Source organism: Taudactylus pleione, unplaced genomic scaffold (genome assembly GCF_031769625.1).
Source record: "Taudactylus pleione unplaced genomic scaffold, aTauple2 ptg000334l, whole genome shotgun sequence".
Lineage (NCBI taxonomy): Eukaryota > Metazoa > Chordata > Amphibia > Anura > Myobatrachidae > Taudactylus > Taudactylus pleione.
In genome coordinates, this window is record NW_028284735.1 from 906,426 (window position 1) to 927,349 (window position 20,924).

At 41.3% G+C, this 20,924-nt stretch overlaps 2 protein-coding genes across 2 annotated transcripts in view; one reads left to right on the forward strand and one right to left on the reverse strand.

Moving 5' to 3' along the window:
• Positions 1-20,924, forward strand: part of MFRP (membrane frizzled-related protein) — a 681,594-nt gene that overhangs the window by 26,096 nt on the left and 634,574 nt on the right. The window lies entirely within an intron of this gene.
• Positions 668-10,196, reverse strand: LOC148508917 (uncharacterized). The gene is made up of 3 exons (XM_088443795.1): positions 10,023-10,196; positions 8,121-8,394; positions 668-2,561 (listed from the first exon to the last, which is right to left on the reverse strand). Exon 3 carries the CDS (start codon positions 1,848-1,850, stop codon positions 744-746), a length of 1,107 nt encoding a protein of 368 aa, XP_088299921.1. The 5' UTR covers positions 1,851-2,561; positions 8,121-8,394; positions 10,023-10,196; the 3' UTR covers positions 668-743.

A 20,924-nucleotide genomic window follows, 5' to 3' on the forward strand; every position in this document is an offset into this window, starting at 1 on the left:
TGACCATTATGGAGGGAAGATATTATGTGTTTCAGATTATCTGAGAGTTCACTCTGAACCTGTGTACATGCCAGAGCTAAGTGTGTTCCATCTTGTTCTGCAATTAAACCCACTACCAAACCCCTAAACTTTTCTCAAAGGGCTAAAGATAGAGAAGTTGTGGCATCTATGTGAGAATGCTGTAAGTTTTGAAGGATGTGATCTACATCTAATTGGGTCTTTGGGCCTGATTCAGACCCACTCGCGAGCGGCTGTCCGCTCACAAGTGGGTCGATGTTATGCACTGAGCATGCGCACGACGGAGGGAGCTCCGTCGTGCGCATGCACCAGACGCGACGAGCGAAGGAAAGTCCTTCGCTCGTTGTGTCCGATCAAAGGGGGCGTGCTGTCAATGTTGATTGACAGCATGCCCCCTTTGGTGGGCGTGCCGGGGGCGTGCCTCCCTGACGGGGGCGTTCCCATGGGAACGCCTCCCGTCAGAAGCCGGCCCACTGACATCACTAAAGATGTCAGTGGGAGTGATTTTGGCTCTGATAGAGCCAAAATCACTCCGGAGCTTGCGGTTGAAAACCTCAACCGCAGGCTCCGGCTCGCAATTTCGATGGTCGCGATGGTCTCGACCATCGCGGCCATCACAAAGCATGCTCGTATAGCCTGTGGGTGGTGACCCACAGCTATACGAGCGTCCAGGAGGACGCTCCATGAAAATGGAGCCCGGCCCTCATTCAGAGCGTGCGCTCTGCTCAGAGCGTACGGCTCTGAATGAGGGCCTTTATTCCTTCTCCTGTATGTTGTGCCAGACTCCCAAGTTTACTCCTCAGAACTTCTAAGTCCATGGTATTTAGAGTCCCTAATCCTAATGCCCCTCCTCCCAAGAATGTGGCAATGATATCTCTTTTGTTCCTACTTTTCCTAAGTTTCAAGACATCTCTTCTTGCTTCTTGTCCAGATTCTACACAACCCTTTAGCATGTCTATTTGGTTTCTCACAAACCTTTCACATCTATGGTCCCAGTGATCTACTCTGAAATCCTCTACTGAAATCCTCCAGGTATACAATATAAATTTAACATCCATTATTATTTTCCATGGAGAAGAGAGTTGGGGAGCAATTACATCTGCTATTTTATGGGCAGGGATTCTACAGGCATCTAAGTGTGGTTTCACTGGTTGTAAATTTTCTGCCTCATAAGGGATTCTGACTATAGTCACACATATCTGTCCTCTCCCTTCAAACAGGTACCACTGGTCACTATCCCCTGGTTGTAAGGAAAGGAATTTTATAGGTTTTATTTTGGAGAGGTAAACCCACTGTGAAAACGTCCAACACCCTTCATCTACTGCTTCACAGAATGGCCATTTGAAAGGTCCATCTATTTTGATATCAAAATTGATATCTCTACCACTGGGGTCCTTCCAATCAAAGGACACATATCTATTCCTGTACTCCTCAGTCATAGGGGTACCATCCATCCATACATCAGACATTACCATTTGTTTGTCTAGTTCCCAATGAGCATAGGTGATAAAATAGTACCCAGTAACTTCTGTTGTACACTTATCTCTCATTATGGATATCATAAAAGATCGTATGGATGGTGATCCCTCTATCTGAGTGTATTTAGGGCTTTTGGCATCGGTTCTGATTTTCAAAATGACTGCTCTGTACAAACCTTCCATGTCTACTGCTCCAACATGATCGTTCCATATTACTTGGCCTGTGCTGCTGCAGTTTAATTTCAGCGTCATGACACTGGTTTGTATGTAATCTGTGGGGATGTGTCCTTGGGCGTATTTGGATTCCCTTGTAATTAACAGTCTGGAATCTCTTAACATACAATATGCTTTCATAGTACCTATAATGGGTATGGGTCTATCAAAATATGTTCTAACACGTAACTTTTCCTGAACATAAGATCCTATAAAGGTGGCTTTAAGAATATACCAGCCATCATATTCTCCCCCTGTGGTGTCTTCAGGGTACAAGACACCATCTCTAGTACACACAACTTCAGTGACATTACGAATTGTTTTCCTATATGGATGTAAATGTGGGTCCTTTGAAACCCATCAGATGGATTTAACGGGCACTGAATCAGTGTCTCTAAAGTGGGTGTATTCTTTCAAGCATAATGTATGTAATTCATATTGAACAGCAGACACATTTTCTACTGGTGTATAGTGTTGAACTTTACCATCAGCAAAACCCTCTCTCCAAAATCCATATAAATACCATTGGCCTGATACAAAGGTGTAATTATGGTAGGGCGTCTGGATTTTACCTTCCTTTCATTCTACTGTTAATGGACCTGACTGATTAATAGGTTCAGATGTCATATCATTTACTTGTGATGTTATATTTGACGCCCCCTTTTCGCTCTTGTTATTAAGAGGGGTAACGGATCCTACCAGTACCACACCTACCAGTAGTACCAGTATCTGTAAGCTTAGTTTTTTTAGAGGGCATTTTACCCTGCACCTCTTGGTTCCTAAAGCTGAATGAGATTTGTAATTGTGTCCTTTGGGAACTGGGGAAACAGCTTCTCTTTCTGGTTCCATGATCTGCTAAGAGAGAAGGCATGAGTATAGTTCTTTTTAAGGCAGTTTAGGTATAACCTTATGTGGAATTTCATAAAGACAAGTCTCCTGTTTTATGCTTCCTCTTACCCTACCTATTGATTGAGTACCCTGGCACCTTATTGGGCTGGAGAGGTCCTGGTGGTCTTTGCCTGGTCTATATGGACCCAGAGAACCTTGCATCTCCTTTGAGAGTCTCTCTTTGTAGTTACTGGCCTTTGGACCTTCAACATGGTATCACCCATTGTTTCAAGGACTTGATATGGTCCCTCCCAGTTTGCATCCCAAGGACCTGCTTCACAGAAAACTTTAACCATTACTAACTCACCTACAGAGGGCATGGGTGTCTCCCCCTGTAGATAGGGTTTATGCAGCCGCATAGCTGCATAAGGCAACAGTCCCTTGATATTATCTTGTACCTGTTGCAGGAACACATCTCTCGTGATAGCATCTTTCATTGGGTTTGACAATTGTGGCTCATTAGGGAAACAAAGTGGCATTTTGCGACCTGTCATGAGCTCAAATGGAGTGATCCCTGTGGTGGATGCTTCCGTAGCCCTAATACCCATGAGTATTGCGGGTAAGGCTGTTACCCAAGAAGAGCCCTTCTGCAACAGTGACTTAGCTAACCGGGCCTTGATGGTCTGATTCATACGTTCCATGACCCCGGCTGATTGGGGATGATAAGGAACATGGAAGCGCTGCCTTATGTCCAGAAGTTCACAAAGAGCTTTCATGACCTTGCCAGTGAAATGGGTCCCTCGATCAGATTGTATGATCCTAGGGATACCCCAGCGTGACAAAATCTGTTCCCATAGAACCCAAGCTGTAGTGGATGATGAGTCATTCGCTGTAGGAATGGCTTCTACCCACTTTGAGAACACGTCAACTACTACCAAGGCATAGTGACAATTTTGGCTGCCAGCTGGTAGTGGTCCTATGAAGTCTATTTGTAAGGATGACCAGGGCCCCTCTGCAGGAGGCACATGCTGTAACACTGGCTTAAGTGCTGGTGCCCGGGGGTTGATTTGGGCACACACCAAACACTGTTGGGTGACATTTTCTACTGTTTTGAACATTCCGGACCAGTATAATTTGCCCTTTAAAAGAGAGAACAGTTTATCCCGGCCAGGGTGTCCAAGGAGCTGATGATTAAGCCTTGTCAGTTCCACTTGAAGATGTGAGGGTACTGCAGGGAGAGGTTCTAATCCTTCTCGTGGTGAGTGGCATAGTATACCCTGTCTTATAGACCAGGGATCTTGTGGTGAAATTCTGTGAGTCATAAGAACCGCATCTTTTGCCTGTTCCTCTTCAAATGACACCGGTCCTTCTTCAAGGACTTTTCTACATGCTGCCACCTGGATTGAGGGCAAAGTTTCAGCATCCGGATCCCGAAAGATCCCAGATACAGCTGCCATTTTTGCCACTTCATCCGCTGCATTATTACCCATGATTAGAAGATCTCTCCCTTTTTGGTGTGCAGACACTTTGATGATTGCTGCATCATCGGGATGGGTCTTACCCCATTCCCAAAGTTCCATTAAAACTGAAATGTGTGCCAGAGGTTTATTCTGGCTGTCCACGAATCCACGTTTTTGCCAAGTCTCAAGATGTAATGTGAGAGACCGCACTACATATGAGCTGTCACTATATATAGTGTGTCTCCTTGGGGGGTGGATGAAGAGTGCTTCCTTCACTGCCTCCAATTCAGCACGTTGGGCTGACAGGTGACCTGGGAGTCTAACCAGGCTCTGCGTTCCTGTGGTCTTATCCAAAACCGCATATCCTGTCACATATGACCCATCAAGATGAAAACATGACCCATTAACAAAGATGATTCTGTCATCAGGGTGCACTACCTGTCTAAAGAATGGTGTGGTAAAGGAATGTGTTACCTGACCACAATCATGTTCTGTTCCAGTTGTGTTTAACAACTGGGAAAGGACATACTTAGCCTTGTGACAGATTTTGATATTCCTTCCACTGAGGTCCATTATCCACCTCCCAAACCTCTGTTGAGAGACTCCAGGAAGTGTGTCCCGAAGTAGGAGGGTTAATGGAGAGTGTGGTGTTTGCACATTGAGCTGCCTGAACCCTACAATATGCTCAGTCACTTTGACAGCATAATGAATGGCTGCAAGTAGCTTTGCACACTCATCAAAACCTCTTTCAACTGGTGAAAGGAGTCTTGAGAAATATCAAAGAGGTCTTATCATTGTTCCCACCTCTTGAAGGAGGACCGCTGATTAAGACTCTGAACCAGCATGTGCTTGGATGGCCAATTCGCCATCTGGATGTGGGGTAGCTAATACTGGGGTGGAGGACAAACTTCTTTTAAGTGTGGTGAAAGCTTGTTCCTGTGTATCCGCCCATCCCTTCAATGATGGTTTTTCACCTCTGAGTAATTCATAGAGGGGCTTTGCTTTGGTAGCAAAGTCCTCTATGAATTCCCTCATAAGTTTGCAACACCCAGGAACTTACGTAAGTCCTGCAGAGTGTCTGGCTTGGGTAGTTTTAAAATTGCTTCCACGCGGGCAGCCATGATACCCTTTGCTCCATGGGCAATCTTAACTCCTAGGAATGTTACCTCTGACCTAGCCAGGTTTGCCTTGGGAGGACTCAGCTTCAGTCCTGCACGTGACAGGAGGCCTAACAATTCCTGTAAGAGGGTTAAGTGTTCCTCCATGGTCTCTGTATGAAGGAGTAGGTCATCGACATACTGTAACAGGCATTCTGGGCATGAGAAAACACTCAGCACTGCTGCTAATGCCTGATGAAAATAAGTCGGACTACTATGTAACCCTTGGGTTGGACACAGAACATGAATTGCGTATCACGTACAGTGAAAGCAAACTTGTACCTGCAACTTTCAGTCAAAGCTATGGAAAAAAATCCATTAGCCACATCAATGGTTGAGAACACTTGGCTTTTGCCATTTATCCTCGCCATTATGTCTGGTGTTTCTGCAACTACCTGTGCTGACATGGGGGTGTATTTGTTCAGAACCCGGAGATCAATTGTGAGTCTCCACGTGTTTGTATCCTTCTTCTTTACAGGCCATAAAAGATTATTGCACTTTGAATTTCCCTTTATGACCACTCCCCTATCTTCTAAATCTGCTACAGATTCTACAACAGATTCCATAGCTTCAGGGGGGGAAGCGATATTGCCGCTGTGGTGGTGGATCTGGCCCTTGAATATCTACCTGGACATCAACCATTCTTCCACAATCATTTTTATCTTGTGCCCATAATTCTGGATACTTGTACACAATAGGTTCAAGGTCTTTGTTGTGAGAAACCTCTTGCCATTTATGGACAAGCATGTTGTTTTTGACATTTATGTGTATGGGTGAGCTCAGAAAATGCCATTGTATGACACAAACCTTTGATTTTCTGGGACCCCTCCATACCATACCATTTGTCAGATCCAGAATCCAGCCATTTTGTGTCATTACATCAGTTCCAATCATGTTATCGGATCTTGTGTAATACCACATTGGGATGTTTAATGAGAAATCACTGCTGATTTCTACATGGACCTCATTAATTCTATGAGCTCTCACCCCCCCTTGTTTGTGATCAAAGTCAATCACGATACACTGAGGGCTATCTGGGTCTATATCATGTTCCACATTGGTAATTGAAATTTCAGCTCCAGTGTCGAGCATGATTTGTAACCAAATGTTTTTTATTTTTGCCATGATATGGGGTCTCCCTGAAGGATCCAATATGAGGTTACATATTGGTGACAGATTCTTTGGGATCCCTGACCTTCAATCCATCTGCATCAGAATTCCTGTAGGAACGTCTGTTGTACAGACTGCTACTTCTTTTTGTTGTGCTGTCTTTACCTGTGGAGCAGAATTCTTTTCTACTTGCACATTTAAAGTTTCCACACTTTTCTGTAAGTGTGGGATGGGCAAATGTTTTGTCCGTACGGAATTACTATATCGCTTTTTGAAGCCATTAGTATTTCCTGATTGGACAGGGAATTGTTTAGGACAATCTCTTCTTATGTGTCCCTTCTTTCTACACCTGTAACAAATCAGATTCTCAGTCTCCACTGGTGGAGCAGAAGACTGAAATACTGTTTGACCGTGTTCATGATATGCATGGTGGCATTCTTTCCTTATGCATATCATGTTCCCTAACTTGGACAGATTTCTTAGAACTCAATAGTTCTTTTCTGAAGTCCTCAATTATTCTGGCTGCACCTGCAATTGTGGTTTCCCTTTCTGCCATTGTGCGCAGATAGACATTTGTGTATGTGAATTTTTCCACAAATGCACGAATCATGCCTGGTGGAGTATGGGATCTATGGTCATTGGTTATAGTCCTATACATGGCTTCAAACTTACCACATAGAGCTAATGGCTCATGTTGTATGGTGGGTTTAAAGTTAGCAAGGATGTTGGGAGTTACTTCCTTATGTCCTGTTGTTAAAATCATAAGTACAGAAAGTCTTTCCTCTCTGTCATGGTAACAGCCATTTTTGGGGGCAGTCCCCAGTGATGTTATACCTTTGACTGAGGTGAATGGGTAACCACAATTTGAACAAATCCATGCGATCTTCTGGGGCTACACTAAGTTGTGTGCAATGTCCCTCAAAAATATCGCATAAAGTGAAGGGATCTAAATTACCATCATATTGTGGAAATTCTCTTTTGAGATCTAACAGGATTTTTGTTCTCTTTATATCATTTCCTTAAGGTTGATTAAAAGAAAACAAATCCTTTTTCCTATTGTGGGCTTGTACAGAGCTATAAGTGGCATTTAATACTTCCCATCCACTTCTATTCTCTTGTACCCCAGAACCAATAGTATTTTCCCCCGTTGTTAATGGGAATTCCAGTGTACGTACCACTGGTAATGTAGGATAAATCATAGGGGTACTTAAACCCTGCTGATCATCCCTGATATCAAGTAGTGTTGCATGAGGTGCCATATCAGATGAATTTGATTGGTTCCTTGTTACACCGCTACTTTCCCTGTTATATACACAAACCTGTTTTGTGGGAATTGATCCGGTGAGATCAATCTGTGGATTATTTGTAGACAATTTTTTGATTGCATTAGAAAGATCAGTTATTAAACCCTGCATATTCATCATCATTTGGGCTCTACTATCCAGATCTTGTTGCATCTGTGCCATATGGACCTCAGTAATAGCCATTTTCTCATCTGCAGTATTAAGTTCAGTGCATAACTGTGCAATTTCAATTTCTCTTTCTGTGCATTCTTTACAATTGTCTTTCTGATCTAGCATTTTTTCTTTTTTAGTCAACATGCTTCTAGCTAACATTTCTGCATGCTCTGGTATCCAAATTATGTCTTCATATACTTCTACTAGCTTAGCTAACATTTTTAATCTTTTAAATTTGTTATTAACATTCCATCTATCATTACAAAGTTTATCCTGACTATAAACCTAATCTAACAATTGTGACCACAGATTCTCAGCTGATGTGTAGCTAGTTGGTAAAACTGGATTAAACATGCTGTCTTTTGCTAGCTTCTTAATGGTAAGAAAATCCATATCTACCTGAGTTATGACCGGTGTATTACTATTTCTGTCTGTATAAATGGAAATGAAGTCCTCAATCCTGGTTCAGATTGGAGAATTTATCTTACAGACCTGAGATCATCCAGCGAAAGTTGCAAACTTACTCCTTACTAGAGATTCCCAGTGCGCGCTGTCTGCTCAAAATTCTTACTGCGTCGCTTATGCATGCCCGCTAGACAACTTTCGAAGACGTGCTTCTGTATGAAATACAGGTTAGAAATGTTTTTCTTTACAGGGTCAGTAGGAGGCTGCCCTGAAAAAAAATAAAATAAAAAAATAACCAGAATAAAGTGTTCTACATGAGTTGGTCACAAGTCGATATTTAGTTAAGGAGGGAAGAGAAAAAAAAATTGAAAATTTATTATAACATTCCTTATAAAATATCTCAAGTTTGTAATCAATCAAACCTAGTGCTAACTAACTCTCACTTCCCTAGTCGAGCTAGAGAAAGAAATGTTACAGCATTAACCATAGGCAGAATACTATTACGTTTTCCCTTAAGAATATTTCACTAAGATATTTGTGTAACCATTATAGCAAATAGAAAAAAAAATTCTCTGTTTCTAATTGTGATTCTCCGTGGCCTTTGGAGATCACAATTTTAAACAGGCCTGTTCGGGCGCCATATGTTAGAGGGTGTTTTTCCGGTGTCTGCACCACCTCCACTCTTCTCTGAGGGTCTCATAGTTACACAAAATCTTCTCTTCATCCATAGTGATGATTATAATTAATTATAAGAATATGGCACAATATTCTCCTCTTTAATCTATTTTCTCTGTCTGATATTGCTACATCTGTGACCCCCTAGATTACTTTATTAATCTTCAATACAGTCTTTTTACTTATTCGTCCTTTACCATAAAAAATCCAGACAGAGAGTTGCCATTATTATGTTATGCATAACAACCAAAGCTCCATGTGAGCTAAACATGCAAGCTATTACCGGGCCGATACCACCCAAATATCCCTTGACAAATCTATCAAGTTCCCTGCATATCTTACCCATAATGTATCATTGCATATTATTTAAACCTTGAAATCATACTCAGTTATCTATACACCATATACATGATATATAAAGTATTTTACTCCATAATTGAGAATTGCAAGATAATAGATGGTTTACATATAGTATGCAGTACAGTACATAACCTCAGAATCCCAGTAATGAATTAATCCCAGTAATGAATTAACCCTATGCAGTTGCTAAATAAACTTCAATGCAGATTTGATTTAATCTTTCACTAGTATATAACCTTGGTGTTCATGCAAATATATGTATATATGTTTATATGTATGTGTGTATGTAAGGAAACTGTATGCATGTGTTATATATATTATGCTATGCTCTGTGTACATGTGTATAAGAATGTGAGATAAAGAAAACACATGGTGGGAAGCAGTGTGAGAAGTGTACATGCGTGTGTGTATAGTGAATATAAGCGTGTGTGTATGGGGGATATAAGCATGTGTGTATGGGGGATATAATTAAGGGTAAATTGTTCCCCCTGCATATCCGGCGAGACTACTAGCCTATAGATAAATTGTGGAGGGCAATCTATCAAAGAAAACAATTATTTGTGTATGGATGTGATTATGTGAAAATATATGTGTGAGTATAGAGAGAGAGTGTGCTATGTGTTAGAGCCTCATGGCATGGTAGCCAGGAGGTCATCCTTGTGTCTTTGTGTTGCTATGTATGTGGGGTAAAACCTCATGGCAAGGCCTGATATCCTGTGAGCATGTACAAAGAGAGAGAGAGAGGATTTAAGATTCATTGTCTTATCTAGTGTGAGTGTTAGCTCTTATAGATAGGCAGGAAAGGAACGTTTAGGCAATAGAGTTATTATAGAAGACAAGTTATTATAGAGGACAGAGTACCTTGAATAGTCAGAGGTCCAGTGAGCCAGGTATGTGTCTGTGTCTTGGATGGGAATGGCAGAGAGAGAGAGCTATTTTTGGCTGCTTCAATTTATATACCTCCTCCCATCATGCATTGCACCAGCTCAAACACCCACACATCCACATTGTCTGTAACAAGAGACTCTGCTAGGTGTTATACCCTGTTGTAGCTCCTATTACATCCATGTCTCTTTGTTTAAGTTTTGAGCTATTTAAAATCTAAATCTTCTGGCCGTTGCATGATGCCACTGAGATAAGTTAATATTGGAGCTCTTTCACAGACTCATTATCAGCTCTTTGTGAGAAGGTCATCGTCTGATTATTCCCTGTCACTTCTCAACTCCTGGGTTTATTGGGGTTGGTTATGCTTAAACACAAAAGTGATCTATCTACTTGGAATTGATAGAGTTTGAAATGAGGTGGTTTGGATGAGAGGAATTTTCCATCCAATGTTTTCCTTTTTTGTAATTCTAAAATTTCCGTGATATTCAGCGGAAATGGCACCAACTCTACATTATGCTGTCCCTGTGGCACATGTGAACACACCCAGCAATCAGTTTGATTTAACACTTTACCTACCATGCTACAATAATCCTCTAAAGGATACCCACCCCAGTACGGGTTATATTTAGGTTGGCACCGTTGGTTACAGTTCTCATCAACTAAGGACCCACAAAGCTCACAAATACAGGAATCTTCAGACGACAAACTTTCACACCATCCCCAAGTATCCGGAATAACAGCTCTCTTAACAATAACAGTACTAAGATTGGTCAGACACTCCCTGATTGGCATAGCACTTCTCCTGACTCCACTCCATCAGCGCTGCCATCAGCTCCCATCTCCTCTATCGGTCCTCCATCACAGAAACTGGGTATCCCCAAACAGATCATCACAACAGAAACTCTGGAAGAAAGAACTAGGATGACCACAGCAGACCACTCCATTGCTGGAAGCACTGATCTACACATTTCTTTAGCTCAGGTATCTCACCATCACCTTTTTAATCCTTCCGGCACAAGCTCACAATCGACAGGTCCACGTTATCGGCCTTGTCTCTGCCTTGTATCTCCACCGGTTGGTTAACCTCCCTATAGTGAGTGGAATGGACCCACGTATCTTCCCCGGCCACCCTTTGAGGATGTGGTACTTTGTCAACAATCGTCAGATACGGACCTTTCCACCGATCAGTCAAACAACCTGAGCTAAAAAAATTCGGATCATAACAAATTCCCCAGGTTTGACATCATGACAGTTTGCATTAGACATGTTAGTTAATAACACTTTCAATTTCTGTTATTCTTATTCATCTTTGTGGGACCCTGCACAATAACCTCATTATCGGTTTTTTTTCACATGAGGCTGTCTGTTTAAACAGTATCTCAAAGGGGGGACAGATAAAAGAAATGACAGTCTGGAATTATCTTTGTTTTATCACCCATCACCTTAAACATGTTCTGGGAAATGTCACCTATAAAATGAGTCCCCCTATCATTTTTAATAATTCTAGGGATATAGTATCTGCATACAGGTTCCTGCAATTAATTCTTGTTATTAATAGCTACTGCTCTAAATAATGCCAGGGCCCCTGGGTTGGATAGTATTCTGAGTATTTGACCTTAGCCTGGCATGGCTTCCGTTTATCCTTAGCAACCTTGTGTCCTGTGTGTGAGAGATAAAGCACAACAGTTAAACATCATTTAAACATGACCTAAATACAACAATAAATCATCCACATTTTACATTAGAACAGATCCATTGGCAGGTTGAAAAGATTGTAAACAGTCATATAAGGTCTGGGAGAAGATGGTGGGGTTGCCTATGAACCCATGGGAAACCCGTGTTCATGTTTGGTGTTCTTCACTTTGCAGTACTTACTTATGTGTCCCACTTGGTGACAGTTAAAACATCTTTTTGAACGGGGTGGATGAAAGGATTGTTGTGGGAGTGGAGCAAGAGGGAAAGATGGTGGGTATGGGTAGGAATATGGAGGATAAGGGTATGGTAGGAGGTATGAAGTTTGTGGGTAGCATGGGACCTGTGGTTGTGTATGATATGTGGGGTAAGGATGTGTTTGCTGTGGTGTGGGATTGGTGAGGACATGTAACTGTTCAGGTACAAGTGTGTGTATAGGTGGAGGTGTGTCTACTGGCTGTGATGTTACAGTCATTCCTTCCAGAGCTTGGATACTGACAGCCATTAGTTTTTCGCTCTGGGTCTCTCTCTTCTTTGAGATGTTTTTATCATGTTCTATTGCAGATTCTATGAGGGTATCTATTGTGACCCCCTCCAGCCAGGCTGTGAGGTCTGAACCCGGGTCTTTAAGTCTTCTTTAAGGCCATCCATGAGTATGGTGACAATCATTCCCCTGTGGTGAGTGCTATCTTTAATATCTTCTAACCCAGTGTACTGGGTGATAGTCTGCAGAGTCCGGTCGCAATGATCTTCTGCAGATTCACTCTCCTTTTGCTTTATGGTGACAATTTTGTTCCAGTTATCTACTACTGGAAAATATATACCCAATTGAGTTATGATGCAGGAAATATTATCTTGGTTTACTTGGTCAGTTAAGGGAACGTCACCATCCAATACACAATCTGTGATAAATTTTGTCACGTTGGTATTGTGTGGTAGACAGGCCCTTAACACCACACGCCAATCTTTATTAGTTGGCTCATGAGATCTACCCAAATTCCTCAAAAATCTTTGACATTTGGCTAGTTCTTTTTTGGGATTGGGGAAATAATTTATGATGGAATTTAGTTCTGCTCTTGTCCAAGGACAATGCATTACCACTTCCCTCATGGGCACTACACTGTTCGCAACTGCATTTCCATTCGGAACAGTTATAGTCCGAATGGGATGCAGACCCAGCAGCGCTGCTACCTTTGACCTTGTTACATGGCTGGGGGTTTAGTCTGCTGCTGCTATGTATGATAATAACAACTTCCTCTATGGGTGCAGAGGGGGCTAGCACTTCCCTTACTGTTACTGATGGAGATGATGGCACCACTCATGATTGTTGTGGTGCAGCATCTATCATCTGTACAGCATGGGAAATGGCAGATATTACAATAGGCTCATCATCCACATCATGAACTTTTTCTTTATGGTTGCTTAAGAGAGGGTACAAATTGCTTGTTACATTTTTATGGGTGTTTTTGATAACTGTACTTGCACCTCCATCCACATAAGGTGGAGGTGGTGTGCGTGAACTGCTGGCAATACCTTCTATATTGCTACCTTGCAGCATGTGCGCGCCATTTTGCGGCTCACTCGTATTGCAATTTAGCGTCGCAGATGCATTCTCTGGCAATGCGCTCACAACGCTAGTTTGCATCACTTGCATATTTTTAAGCCACGCATCCCCTTCATGCTGCCACAACTTTAAACATTAATAATATTTTACCTTTTTACCTCGAGAGCGCATCAGACTGATGTGATCCAGGACATTATCTAATACATCTTTATCAAAACTACCAATTCTAGGAAATGGTTTAACACTCTTCCTCGTCATATTAAACCATAAATCATAATACCTGGTTGCATTGGCACTGTACTTAATATGCATAATATGCTGCGCCGACCCAAGTGGTGCTTCCAACAGCAGCAAATCATTTAACATCTCTACTGATCGCTTGGCACTCATACTGGGAGAACCTTAAGTTTTTCAATAAAGATTTAAATTGGTGAAAGACAGCCTAGATACTCTCACTTACCTATGGAAGAAATTTCCAGATGCCCCCGCTCACCTACAGAAGAAATTTCTAGATGCCCCTGCTCACCTACAGAAGAAATTTCTAGATGCCCCCGCTCACCTACGGAAGTAATTTCTAGATGCCCCCGCTCACCTATTATCTCTCAGCACACAATCACAAGTTTCCTAGTGTGGTTCAACTACAATGCTCAAATAACCCAACCGAACTATTGAACACTGCAATCACACTGAGAGCCGGTCCCTACAACAAAGACAACATGTACACCTGCTGACGTGTATAGAATGGTAAGCTACTTACCGAGCTACTAGGCCAACTCCTGCGCCTAGTACATACAATACCCTTAACCTTTAGGTCCCGTGTTACACCCTGAACAAATACTCACAATCCCACACTCTTTTCCTGCGCAGAAAACTACACGTTAACCGAATTATTGGTAATAATTGAAAAGAATGTAAACCTCAATGGCTTTGTTTAAACATGTGGCAGCACAACCGGAAGTACGTATACGTTATTGTGCAACCAGTCGCATACACAATAATGCAACTACCACACAACCGTATAAAAACCTTTAGCTGCGTTCACAAAAGTGCATCATTACTCTGCGCAAAACTGCGACTCAGCCACATGTTCAATACTGCGGCACCCCTTTAAACGTTAGGTTCTATCAACAAAGGAAAACAACCTTTTTCCTCTCTTGTCCCTGGATTCTAGTCAGCGTCCTTGGCTCACACAAAAATGGGTAGCGATCTCTCAGCACCGAGCGGTTGCAGGTAAACCCTGCATGTGGCCACTCCACCCTTTGTGAGATATCGATAACCGTATGTGCTGTGTGAGTAGGTAAGTGACTTCACTACGAGCCCCCAACTAAGGAATTTATATTTGAACCTCTATACACCCCTGCCTATACCTTCTGATATCCTGCCTATAAACCTCTAAGAATGACACTAATTTTCGTACGCAGTTATACAGTAAATAAAGACTCCAGACCTAGAACCTGTGGTTCCAAAGCGCAAAGTATTATTCAAGTAAAAGTACAGTCAGTTACACGCTAGTTATAAGTACAATTTACAGCAAAGGAATTATACAGACCCAAGTACAGTTATACATACGCAGCACTCTGGACCAGATGTAGGCATCAGCAAGAAACCCCTCGTCAATCAGCATTCAGCACAAAGACTCCCAACCCAGGGTCAGAGCACACATATTTATACCCCCCAGAAATAAACAACACAATAGAGAAGTTTGTTGCTAATACCATTGGTCCTAAAGGAGAGGGCATATGTTACAAGGCATTTAACAGGTTGGTTCAAATAGACACAGTCATCTAACAACTGGTGGTCTCTGGTTTCCCGCCTAATGCAAATCCTAACAGTTGGTCATATAATGTACATTTTGTTGCTTGAAGTCTCTGCGGTCCATAAGTTGAGAATGCATGTTGCGATCTCTCCATCGATATTACCGGAATACTGTTGAGAGAGTACGCATCAGTACAATACCAAACATGGCTTACTTATCACGTATAAAACATTAGTTACAAAATAATCTTTATTTCATAGCAATTATAATAAATGTGCATACTTGAATCTTATACCTTAAAGCTTATGGAACCTTGGGCCTGATTCAGAGCCGGACACAATTAGCACTCGCTCGTCCAGAAAATAGGGGTGGCTATTCAAATCAACCGTTCGCTCTTTGCGGTCTGTTCACGCCTCTAGGTCTGAACGAGCGAACAAAACTTGTGGTCATTTTTTGAATAAAATATGCCCCCTGGCCACTCGCATCCTACGTCATGTCTGCTACTTATTAGATTAATTGAGTACATCGACCAGGGTATGAACTGCTCGCTATTCTTGGGGTTGGTTTTTACTACCACAATTTTGCGAGCAGTTCTGGCTATAAAATAACCCAGTGACGTGGTCAATGACGCTGCTGTTTTAATTATGTACACCCATAAAACGCCCGTTTTGACCTTTAAGCACGCCTGCGTTCGGATCTCCACTCCCCATTTTCAAGCACCTTCCCCCATTACCACCCACATACACCTACTCCTGTCTCTCAAATTATCAGGCATTCGCTATTTTGCAAGCACATGAATTTCGGCTGCACTGACTGGTTCGCGCATGCGTTTAACGATCCGTACGCATGCGCAGTTGGGCAAACATCGCTTGGAGCGAACGAACGGCACTTACGAGCGGCTCTGAATCAGGCCCCTTGTATGTAAATATGTAATATGTGAGTATGTGGGGTTTGATGTAAAGACGCTAGTTAACTTGGGGCATATGCGTGTGCATGAAGCTAATATTCAGTGTTTTCATACAGGATCACAGCGCAATTGTGCGTATTAATGTGTGTATGAGAAATGGTGAAAGATGCAATCACATGATGCTAATAGTAATATCGCCACATGTACTAAACTGTAAGTTTATCTAAAATGGCGCTTGGGCGGCCATTCGCAAAATGGTGTCTTGCGATCTCATTTCCAAGATGGCGTCTTGCGGCCAGTCATAAGATGGCGTCGCTGCGATCCAATTTTAAACTGATCTTGTCTCAGCCAATTATCCAGCTTCGACACATCATTGGCAGCCAACCTGATGTTAAAGAAACATCGGTGGCTGCGGTCTAAAATAAGCGATGATTTTTATCGGTGGTTGACCCATCAATAAATAATCATCGATTGTTTAGAACCACAGTCACCGATGTTTCCTTAAGTATTTGAACATACCGAATGGTATCTACACAAGCGATTGTTAGCAGAATAGTAATAGGGAATAATATTTTCATCTCATTATGTATCGATCATAAGACTATGGCCCTCATTCAGAGCCGTTCGCTATTTGCGGTCGTTCGTTCAAAAACAAGGGGTGGCTATTCAAATGATCCGTTCGCAAATTGCAGTCTGTTCACACCTCTAAGTCTGAACGAGCGAGCAAAACATACGCTCGTTTATTTGATAAAAATGCCCCCTGGCCGCTCGCACCATGTGTCATGTCCGCTATTTATTTGATTAATCGAGTACATCGTACAGCGTATGAACTGCTCGCTATTCTTGTGGTTGGTTTTTTCAACCGCTATTTTGCGAGCAGTTCTGAGTTTAAAAAAACCAAGTGACGTGGTCAATGACGCTGCTGGATTAATTATGCACACCCTTAAAACACCCGTTTTGACCTTTAAGCACGCCTGCGTTCGAATTCCACTCCCCCCTTTTCAAGCACCTTCCCCTGTTACCACCCACATACGCCTCATTCTGTCACTCAAAATAGCAGGCACTCGCTATATAGCGTACAAACGATTTTCGGCCGCACTGACTGGTTCGCGCATGCGTACTAAAAACCGTACGCATGCGCAGATGTGCAAACATCGCTCGGAACGAGCGTACTGCCGCTAACGAGCGGCTCTGAATGAGGGCCTATATGATTGTATATGCATATTTGAATGTTTTTTTCCTTTCTTTCCCTTCCCCTTTTTTCCCTTTTTCTTGTCTTGTCCTTCCTCCTTCTTTAGTTGTATATGTCTTTTATTTTTATCATTTTTATATAATTTTATTTTCTGAAGTCGCTCTTCTACTAAGCTTTGTGATGTTTTATTATATACCACAATGTCATGATTATTTTATATAGATACATTGTTATATATGTATGTATTCTTTGGTTGTATTTCCTAATTCTTGCTTTTAACGGATTGATATTATCTGATTATTGGATTCTAATTATATGGATGTATACAGCGTATTAACTGGTTATGGATAGCCAGATCAATATTGTACAACCAAGAATTTCTTAGCAACATATATGACTTGTTACTTCTGATAGGCTATGATTCACACTGCTGTTATCTTTATCTCTTTCTTGAATATCAATAAAATAAGAGATATAAATAAATAAAAATAATCTAATACTTGTCCTTATTACCCCAGTTTTAAAGTGGGTGGGGAACATGAACAGTTCATAAGTGTAATTATTCCTGAAAAATGGGGCGAGGGTGCCAGTCCCTTACTTTGCCAGGGTCGCTCAGACTCCTAGATACACCCCTGGTCTCCAGAGATTTTACTATTGGCATGATGCAGGACTTATGGTAGTGCTCACCTTTCCTTTTCAGGACAAGCATTTTTCCAGATGCCTTAAACAATCTGAAAGGGGATTCATCAGAGAAAATAACTTTACCCCAGTCCTCAGCAGTACAATCCCTGTACCTTTTTGCAGAATACCAGTCTGTCCCTGATGGTTTTCTGGAGAGAACTGGCTTCTTTGCTGTCATTCTTGACACCAGGCCATCCTCCAAAAGTCTTTGCATCACTGTCCATGAAGATGCACTCACACCTGCCTGCTGCCATTCCTGAGCAAGCTCTGCACTGGTGGTGCCCTGATTCCACAGCTATATCAAGTTTAGAAGACGTCCTGGCACTTGCTGGACATTCTTGGGTGCCCTGAAGCCTTCTTCCCAAGTACTGAACCTCTCTACTTGAAGTTCTTGATGATCCGATAAATAGTTGATTTAGCTACAATCTGCTAGCAGCAATATCCTTGCATGTGAAGCCCTTTTTGTGCAACGTAATGATGACTGCACATGTTTCCTTGCAGGTAACCATGGTTAATAGAGGAAGAACTATGACTTCAAGCTCCACCCTCCTTTTAAAGCTTCCAGTCTGTTATTCTAACTCCATCAACATGACAGAGTGATCTCCAGCCTTGTCCTCATCAAAACACTCACCAGTATTAACGTGAGAATTACTGACATGATGTCAGCTGGTCCTTTTGTGGCAGGGCTGAAATGCAGTGGAAATGTTGATTTTGGGATTAAGTTCATTTCCATGGCAAAGAGGGACTGCAATTAATTGCAATTCATCTGATCATTCTTCATAACATAACATGGAGTATATGCAAATTGCCATAATAAAAACTAAAGCAGCAGACTTTATAAAAACCAATACTTGTGTCATTCTCAATGCTTTTGGCCATGGCTGTATATGTATATGAACAGGTAGAGAGTTTCCCATATCCAAAATGCTTGGGACCAAAAGCTTTTCGGATATGGGATTTTTTCAGTATTTAGAATACCTGGGGGTCCGGCGGCAAAGGCGGAGGTCTGGTGGGAGTGCATGAGGGGTCCGACGTTGTCTGCAAGGGGTCTGGCTTGCATTGCGGGGTTTCAGTGGCATCCATGGTTGGGTGCGGGGGTTCATCGGCATCCATGATGGGGTGCAAAGGGGTTTGACTGCGGGTGCGTGGCGGTCCAGCAGGGGTGGCGGAGGTTTTCATTGGCATCCACTATATAAATATTTGTTATGATTAATGACACTGGAGACAATAACATTTAATAGAATCTTTACTCAGAAACATAACTGAAAGGGACACAGAGACAAATGAATTATTAATAATTTAATATCAATTGATGACACACATTTTTTTCAATGTTTTTATTATATTTTTTCTTGGAATATTTCACTAATAAAGCAAAAAAATTTTTTAAATAATCTATTTAATAAAAGTTATATTTTGTATATAATTATCCTCTATGTGTGCTAACAAAGAGACAATACCCTTTTCTTCTCTTTTTTGTAAACTCCTACTTATTGTCCTTGGCAGCACCCCCATAGAATGATTTCATATGTACCACAAATTGTCTAATTGGGGCCATTACACAAGTATATATATTTTTCTTAAACCTAAACCTAGTGCAGAAGTGCTTCCCCAGCCCCCTACCCCTAATTTAATAATCTATGTAGTACTGGTCTTAAACCTGTTTTTCTCATCACTTCTAGCACAGGAATACTTCAACTTTATTTAACAATTTGAACATGATATCAATTGCTCGATTGACCATTTCTATCCAACATGGCCGCATTTAATCTAAGTAAAAATCTGGATGACAGACGAGAAAAACTCATGTTGAATCAAGATCAAATTTTTGATAATGAAGTAAATACACATGACTCAGCTAGTGGTAATTGGCTGGATGATTTATACCAACTTAAACAGACTCTCATTAAACAAAGCAAAACTTGGTGGAATAGAACAACATTTAACAACTATGTCAAGAATGACATTACACCAAGATGGCTAAGACCCAAAATCTTCCCTACTTTTCAGCTGGCTAATGAAGATCTTAGTAAAGAATGGGAGACATTGACACAATGCTCTAAAGATCTAATTAAAATACTAATTAAACATGATGAGATTCTACTTAATCAGTATGCCAATGACATCTCCACTCTGAGTGATAAATTAAAGAAATATGAGTCTTTAGACAAATTTAAATTTTTATACAATAAATATAAGAAAGAGATAGATGACTTTGAGCAGGGTATTATTGACAGGAAACATTGTAAATTCCATAGAGACAAGCAAGATTTTGCAGAAGATAAGGTATATAGATGGAGAAATTATGCACAACATCAAAAGAAACCCAATCCAACACAATATACAACTTCTGAAGCAGAATCCTCAGAAGGAGAAGGACCCTCAAATTTATTTGGGAGAGACTCGAATAAGCAAGGTTTTTTAGATGGCAGTCTGAAAGACATCAGAACAGGTTTAGGGATGGAAAACCAAAGATCAGAAGGGGCAAGGGGAGGAGGAGTAAGAAGAAAAAGAGAGACACGTGGATGGAGCGAAGATCCCAGAGAATTTCACAAATACAGGAAATAAATAATGATCAATTTAGGATTAATAATCTTACCAACAGAACCCTTACTAATGATCAAATTAACCTAATGAGCAAGGGATTATCTTTTTCCGTCACACAAAAACCAAATAGGTTTGAGTGTCAAAAAGATCTTAATCTCTTTACGAGAAAGATTCTCTTAAAAAAAATTTCTGTATGCAACAAAATAATATCTTACAAACTCTAAGTCATGAACCCAAATCTACTTTATCAATGGAGGATAATCACATCCTACAAATATTGGAAGATTTAGAGATGGAGAGTGAAGACACTGACCGACAAAAACTATTACTATTTGACGCCTCCAAAATTAAACCGAAATCATCTTTCTTCCCGGACTATAAAATATGTCCCCCAGTTAAGGTCTTTCAGGACTTAGTGTCCAGAGACTTAGATACTCTCTTTACTAAACCATCTAAACCTCAAGGAGATAATCTGTCTGACAATAAAAGACTTGCCTTACAACACATATTACAGTGGAAAGACACAATTATTAAGCCCT